This window comes from Telmatherina bonti (genome assembly GCF_933228915.1).
Source record: "Telmatherina bonti genome assembly, contig: scaffold_254, whole genome shotgun sequence".
Taxonomy (NCBI): Eukaryota; Metazoa; Chordata; class Actinopteri; order Atheriniformes; family Telmatherinidae; genus Telmatherina; species Telmatherina bonti.
In genome coordinates, this window is record NW_027634724.1 from 2,501 (window position 1) to 10,852 (window position 8,352).

At 40.2% G+C, this 8,352-nt stretch overlaps 1 protein-coding gene across 1 annotated transcript in view; it reads left to right on the top strand.

Moving 5' to 3' along the window:
* The window catches only part of LOC306774271 (uncharacterized protein), a gene marked incomplete at its 5' end in the record, with an annotated part of 7,915 nt that extends 359 nt beyond the window's left edge, over positions 1–7,556 (top strand). The window contains 3 exon segments of the mRNA XM_079264269.1: positions 1,668–1,783; positions 5,064–5,169; positions 6,248–7,556. Coding sequence (XP_079120395.1) covers positions 1,668–1,783; positions 5,064–5,169; positions 6,248–7,395 — 1,370 coding nt within the window. The 3' untranslated portion in view covers positions 7,396–7,556.
* Positions 7,557–8,352: the final 796 nt, after the last annotated feature.

Here is an 8,352-nt window from a genome sequence, read left to right on the forward strand (position 1 = left end):
ACCTACATTACTAAAGCAAATGTAAACTCCAGTTCGCACTTGGAGAGCGCAGACCTTCCCCAATCAGCTCATTTCCAGCTATGTTCCAGTCCTATATTCATTATATATGTAAGCACTGTTGGATTTATAGATACATTAATAATGAATCCACAGGGGCTTTGGTGTTGTGGTGCATTGAGGTGTTGCATGTGAATATCTTTATTCCTTTCCAGTGAAGAAAATTCCAAAGATTTGGTCATTTTTCCTGTTCTGAATCGTAGTATCCTGAATTTAGCCAGAATCCAGATTTATCTTTGATATCTCGTAAAAACCTGTTGAGAACTTGGCACCCTGATCATTCATTGTGGAGTTATATTCAATTCAATTCAGCTTTATTTGTACAGAGCCACTTCACAACAATGTTGTCACAGGGCACTTTACATACACATCATTTCAAGCCAAAAATATATGCATAAATACTCAAAATTGCCTGATATAGAAATAACAAAGAATCCTTAAAAAAAAATCATGGATCCAGGCAGTGATCCATTTTACTCCCAAAATTTTTATGGAATTAAAGTTAGACCAATAGCCATAATCAGAAAAAACCCTAAAAAGTCTTGACAATCTGCAGCAGATTTTGCATAAAATTGATAACAGACAGACAGAGAGATGAATGTTGGCACAAATATAACCTCTGCCACCCACTTGGCGGACATAATAACGTAGGATATATTTAATAGGAGATGTTGTTATAACACATTAATGTTATAAAACTTTTGCCCATATAAGGCCCACATTTGGGATATAATGACAAACTTGACTCCAAGTAGTCTGAAGTGTTGGGTTGTGTGGATGATCAGTCTTTGACTGTCATTATTGTATATTGTTTGCAATGTCCTTGATCTTCCAGGGACCATAGATGGAAAGTAGCCACTGGCATACTTAGCTTTTTATCTCATTTAATAAGCATTATCCCTGAAATAAATATCATGACATAAATGAAAGTTGAGTGGAACTGCTTGAGCTTAACCACAGATCCATCTGAAATAGCAGCATTATAATGTTGGCTCATGACATTTGACACATTTGACCTTTACAATACTTAACATGCCAAAAGTAGCTAATAATAGGCCCAAATATGCCTGTGTTTTGAGAAGAATCCATGTTGTTCATTAAAAATAATGGATGAAATCAGTCAGTTGCGTCATTCAGCGAGAACATGTAAACATGACCTGTAACGTTGCTGTTATGAAGTATTTCCAACTGAGGTTGTGAGTTTTTTCTAATGTTCCTTGATAAAAACACTGACTGAGTCTCACAGTTTTCAACAGAATCTGTAGCTACGACTGGTTGTTTTGATTATAAACAGACTGTTTGGACTTGAGTATTTATTGTTCTCAGAGTCCATCAGATGATCCATAGTTGAATTGAATTGAATTAAACTCTATTATTCCACCAGGGGAAGTTTGTCCTGCAGATTCAGCCGCAGACACCATACATTAACACATTAGTATACAAGACATAACAACAGTTAAAAAAAAGGGTACAGACTTGTACAAATAAAGTGCATAACGTGTGTGTGTGTGTGTGTGTGTGTGTGTGTGTGTGTGTGTGTGTAGATGATTACGGAAGGGGAGCGTAGTGTAAGTATATTATAAGCATCTTGTCCCTGTTTTTTGAAACAGAAAGAAGTCTGAAACAGGAGAATGTGATGCAAGACGTACATCAGTCCCTGGGTACGGCTGAAGAAGCCAGCGGTGACATGGAAAACCCAAAACCAGATCAACCCAATATCACCAAGGTAACACAGGTGGGGTCGTATGGCGTTTATTTAGTTCTAAAAGGGACATGTTTGAAAAACCAACTGCATGCATGAAAACGGAGTGCGTACATGGTAAACACCTCGCCGCGGACGTGTTACAAGCGATTAAACTAGTATCGATAAGAGTAGGAGACATGGCAGCCACAGATTCCATCCCTGTGGACCACATATGTGTCTATAGGGGACTGATCAGCTCTCCTGAGGGGGATTCTCTGCTTGCAAATGCTGTTATTGAATGAAATGAAAAATACTTTATTAATCCCCAAAGGGAAATTTAATTTTCTAGTAGATTATTGTTGTTAATTTGAGGAGGTCTTGTTCCGGAGGCTGATGGCTGCTGGCAGGAATGATCTTCTTATCTTTCAGTCTTACATCGGACCTGAAGAAGCCTCTCCCTGAACACACTTTCTTGTTTCATCACCGTGTTGTGGAGAGGGTGTGAAGAATCCTCCATCATCTTCGTCAGCTTGTGCAGCATTCTTCTTTGGACAATCAGCTCCAGCCGCTCCAGAGTTACTCCAAGCACAGAACCAGCTTTCTTGATTAGTTTGTTGATTCTCTTCAAGTCTCTGGTTCTGATGCTTCTACCCCAGCAGATGCTGCAAAGCTGACTGCACTCTCCACAACAGACTTATAGAAGATATGCAACATCTTGGTGCAGACGTTAAATCATCTCAGCTTCCTTAAGAAGTACAGTCTGCTCTGACCTTTCTTGTAGATGTAGTCAGAGTTGCATTTCCAGTCCAGTTTATTGTCCAGCTGAACTCTTTATTATTATAAATAATAACTCTTATTTACTCTTATTCCCTCACAGTGCAGAAATGCCTCCTCACGAAGTGTGTTGTCACTCACGGGTACTTGTTAACTTGCTCGTAACACGTACATGCGTGTGGTGTTTTACCACGCACGTCCTCCGTTTTCATGTTGGTTTCCAAGCATTCCCCCTTTGGAACTAAATAAACGCCATAGGCTTGCTTTATACTCAATTTATAATTCACAAACAGGATCATATTCACTGCTTTTATTTGAAATAAATTATGGAAGTCCTGGTTTCTATGATGTTGAAGAGGTTTTATAGTAAAGCATTCACTCTTCCTATTATGTTCTATATTGGGCTTTACTTCTTTCCTGTTCCTTCAGGTGTTTCTAAGGAATTTGGAGGCTTTCCCTGGACAGGCCTGAACGATATGGAAAAAATTTAATTGCGAGTTTTCTGCCCAATTTTGCAATTTAAGCTTTAAATCCCAGATTTGGTTCAGTATTTATGCAGATCTGGTTAAAGACTAAATGACTCATGGCTTTATGTTCTAACAAGGACAAAAAGAAGCTACGATCAGCTTCATTAACCGACTACATGATGCAACCTGTGGCCAAAACACTGATGGCTTCCTCAGGAACAGGCGTCTACCGGGACGGTCTGGTGTCATTTCTGTACCTCACACAGCAAACGTGCATGCGCATGCAGGTGCGCACGTCCAACGAGCAGAGAACACATGCAAGATCATTTTTTGCTTTTACCACCTGAAAATCCAGCTTGTTTTTAAACTCTTGCAGGGTTTGGAGATGCTGAGAACTTCATGTCCGTCACAGAGATGCAGCAAAACAAGCTGAATCTGCCATCACAGTTGTTATTTCTAAGTTGTACTATGGATTGAAATGGATCCGATATTTGTTCGAGGCGCAATTAATGTGAAGAGGTTATGTCAACTCCAACCAGTAAATCTGCTTCATCGAGACTTTTCAGGGGCTGGACTGTTCTCTGCCCTCCGTGTTTTCTGTCTGTCATGTACGTAGTCTGAGATGTTTGGAGATGTGACTCGGCAGCTGGGTGTAGCTGTCACCTGATGTTTCATTTAAACGTGGAGCCTCGTCTTATTAATGTGTCGAACCGCGTCGCCAGGAAACGTTTGATGGAATATGAGGCGCACGCCCTCTGCAGTTGTTCACAAACAACCTGCTGCTTCCTCTTCCCGGCTGTGAAAGTGGGCTATAATAAGCCACCCTGTGACCCTACGGTTACAGAAGAAGGATGACAGGAAATATGTTTGAAGCAAGTGGATTTGTAAAACTGAGGATGCTGCAGGTTTGAAACCTGGATCAGGCACAATGTAACACGTAAATTAATCTCGCTTAAGGTCTTGCTGAAGTCTAAACATCTTAAATTGTGATTTCACCCAAAAAAAAAAAAAAAAAACAGTTGCCTTATGCCTGTATTCTCCTGACTCTGAACAGTAATACAGGTGATGATTAATAAATTGTCTGATGGGTTTCTGATATACAGTTGTGCTCATATATATTCATCCCATTTCATTAAAAAAAAAGGCTGAATTTACAACAGTCACTCAAATAACTGGAGACTTAAAAAAGGAACAATAGCTAAAAATTTGCAAAAATATAATTTAGTAATATAAGACACTGTTTTTTCATTTAATTCAGTTGAAGAAAGAAGAAAAAAAACAGACAAACAAATTGGTCCTGGACATATTAGAGCACTTTTCTGTTGAACAGTGGGACAAAATACCTGTCAACAGGTGCAGAAGTCTGACTGAGAGGAACAGAAAACACCTGACTGTAGCGGACACAATAAATGATTGCTTAACTAAATATTAGTTTATGAGTGATGTAATATGTAATAAATTATCTTATTTGTTTGCTTAAAAAAAAAGTTCTATTGAACCAGAATTAGAAAATGTTTTATTTTAAATTTTTTTTATTTATTATTACTTTAGTCAGTTTCATCTTATTTTATAGGCAGCTGTTTTGAATCCTTCTTGAATGAAAGGGTATGAATAAATATGAGCACAACTGTATTTATCTGCGTTACATCTCTATTAAAACTGTAAATATGTAAAACTTGTCAAGTCCATTTATTTAGCTTCTATTTTTACTCAGTTGAAGATGAACTGCTACCCTCTGGTTTTCACTCAAAGTAATGTGGTTTTTAGGAGGAGATAAGAATGTACATTTTGTACTGTGTTCCAGGCAAATGTACTAAGACATTAGGACAGTATATTGACTCTGACACCTCTGTAGTAATCTCACGTCTCAGTTTTCATTTGAGAGCAAGATTATATGCACAGCCCCTTCAGATTAATGAAGAACAGGTTAAAGCAGTAACCACAGCTGCAAGTAAAAGAGTTGTTACTTTGGGGTAATTGGGACTTAAATAACTTTTTGTTTTTATATCAAATGAAGTTCTTAAAAAAAGAGTAAAGAAAAACTGAACATGCATGTTGTTGTCTTCCTGCTTGTCTGCCAGGTAGCAGACGTGCAGGCGAATCATTTTGATGGACTTCTTAAGGAAGAAGCGCTTCCAAGCACGCCAGAAATCAACGACTCTCAAAGCTGGGCCATCGCTGCAGATGGTGAGTTTTTATCAGTTCAAGTCAGCTTTGTTAGTATATCGCCGCTTCAAAACAATGTCACTTTCATCCATTCACACACACAGACACACACACACTTTGATTGACACATCGGGGTGTGAGCCAGAGTTCTGTGTCTTGACCAAGCGGCAACCTCCGGCGGTTAAAAGTAAAGCCCATGCGGAAGTGCATAAAACCGCAGTTCTCCCTTCATCCACTAGGGGCTGCAAAACAGAGCAAATCCCCATAGACTCCCATGTTAAAAAGGCCAACTTCATGGCAGAAATAAGCATGTTTACAGCCTGGTTCAAAAATCCATTTTCGGTTTAATAGGTCAGGTTTTCCTTCATGACAACTGTAGGGGTAGTGAATTTTTTTTTCTAACTCGCTCGTTTAAAAGTAATTTAATCCCAAAGTTCAGCATATTTAGGGGCGTGTCTTTTTTGATTGACAGGTACCGATCTCCGGCTTCAAGTCAGAAGAACATAAAAACAACCGTGGTTTTTAGTCAGTCAACAACGTGACTCAGCTTTAGCCCGCTTACCTCCGTTAGCTGGTTAGCTCCTGTTATCTCGGGGTTAGCTCGGTTAGCTCTTAGATACAGAAAGCTCGGAGTTCGCTCGATGTCAATCATCCGCCATGATGCTCACGGCTCCCCCCTCAGCTCCACCTCTTTGCCCATATTTGTATTTTCCGGGCGAGACGACGCGCATGACGCTGCCAAGATGGCGATGGTAGGAACCGCCCACTGAGCTTCAATTCAGCTCTTCAGAAACCTATGGGTGACGTCACAGAGGCTCCGTCCATCTTTTTATATAGTCTATGGTCTTGACCAATGAGGCATGTAGTCAGGGGAAGCCTGTAATCGATCCACCGTCCTTCCAGTTGGAAGACGATGGCTCTTCCTCCTTACAGCTTTATAATATAATGAAATGAAATAAAATAAAATAAATATAATATTTATTTTTTCCAAAAGTAGAGAATCTTAGAGATGTGTGGGTGGGTGATTGGTGGAGGCGGGTGGGGGATGTGGTGATTGTGTCGTAGTAGTCTGCTTTGAAGACCTTCTCTCTTGTTTCAGAACCAGATGATTCAAGTCTGCCAGGACCCAGTAAACGATTCCGAGAGCAGAAGATGAACTGGGAAACTGGCTTTGGCCAGAGACCAGTCTCCAGCCAAGATGGACAGTCAGCTGACCCTTCTGAACCTCTGTTCCAGAGCAGGTATGGCATGGATGACTTAGCTGGCTTTGACAAGACTGGATATGAAGACAGCAGCATGATAGACATGGGTAACTTTGAAGGGCTACAGGGTTCACCGTCCCACCTGGCTGATGATCTAAGTTATGTGGATCAGTACGATGAGGATGTGGAGGAAGCCGAACATCAGGGTTACCCAACAGACAGCCACCAGAATGGAAGAGCGGAGGAGGGTTCAACCACAGATTCCCCCTCAAGGACTGGCATCAATGTGAGTGGAGAGTTCGGCTGTTTGTTGATAAATGAGGAGGGGTACCTGCAGGCCCCAAATGTCACATATGCTGATCCAGTGTCTGGTGGTCCAGGAAGCAGATCGAGCTTACGCGGACAGGGAAATCGATTTGACTCCTCTCAACACAACACTGAGGATATGTGTGAACCTGCAGATACTTTTAATGACACCTTAAACTTAGGAAACAGATTACAGCATCCTCCTGCTGGGAGAGGAGGGAGAAGATACACCTGTAACCAATGCTCCATGTCCTTCCCCGATTCTTATTCCCTCAAGGCCCACAAACAGACTCACAAAGGCTCTGGACAAGAGCCCTCATACTCCTGCAATCAGTGCGGAAAGACCTTCTCCCAACCTTGTAATCTCAAAGTCCACCAGAGGATTCACTCAGGGCAGGGGCTTCACCTGTGCAGCCACTGTGGTAAAGGTTTCCCTTCCTTTGCAGAGCTTAAGACACACAAATGTGGCCAAACAGGTGACAAACCTTATTGCTGCACTGTTTGTGGGAACAAGTTCAGCCGTCTGTGGAATCTGAAGCTGCACCGGAGAATCCATACGCAGGAAAAGCCTCATCGGTGCAACATGTGCGATAAGAGCTTCACAAGGGCGGATATATTGAAGGTTCATCAGCGTACCCACACGGGGGAAAGACCATACTGCTGCACTGTTTGTGGTCTCAGCTTTAAACGCCTGGATCACCTGAAGTCGCACCAGCGGAAGCATATAGTGGACCTGTAAGTCAGGAGCGAGAAGCAGGAGATGTAATAGTCTATAAAGGGGTTTAAAAAGTGTGTTCTGTATCAATGAGCTGTGGATGTTTTCAGTTCAGATACAATTTTATCTTTTCATCGGTTAATTACTTTTTGTCAAATATAAAAAAGTTAAACCAACATTACACCACCATGTATTTCTGATTTTTTTTGTATTTATACGCTTTCTTTGTATCCAGTTATCACTGAATATTTTACATTGAATATACAATACTAGTAAAATTGTTTAAAACAAAAGGATGTTACTGTTCTAGTTAATAACTAGATATGTCAACTCTGGAAATGTGTGGATTGGTGTGAAAAAGTTAGTGGTGGTCCCAATCATACTTCTAACAAAAATGATAAATAAAAATCCTGAATTATTAGGAATTTTTATTGGAAGTAAAGCAGCAGCTGCAGTCAAAGCAGGAGGAAACGTCACATAAGAGTAATAAACCATAAATAATGCTAGATTTGTGAACATGTAAGAAAGGTATGATTTTTTCAGCAACTTCATTAAAGCACATGTTGGTCTGATGATTTCTGATTGTGTATTTCATTAAATCTGTGTGTTGCAGATGTGTGTAAGAGAGGCTTCACCCACTTTCTGCTCTTTTTAAATAGACTATGAAATAAAAGACAAATAAAAGCCGGCAAGTTGACTTTTTGCAAATGTGAAAGTCCATTATCTGTCAACTTGGCTTTATAATGTTAAACAGGAAGTATTTCATTTGTCCACCCGTTTAAATAAAAACATTTACAAGTTTAATTTTTTTTTTTTTTTTTAAATATAAAAATATAGACATAAATGCACCAGTATGAAGTCCTCGGAGCTTGAATTGGCTCTGACTAGTGGGACTTATTACAAGATGTGGGTTGGTCACTGACACTTGAGGGTCATTGCCCTACCCAAGCATCTTATGGGTTGTTGGGAATGTCGTGAGTT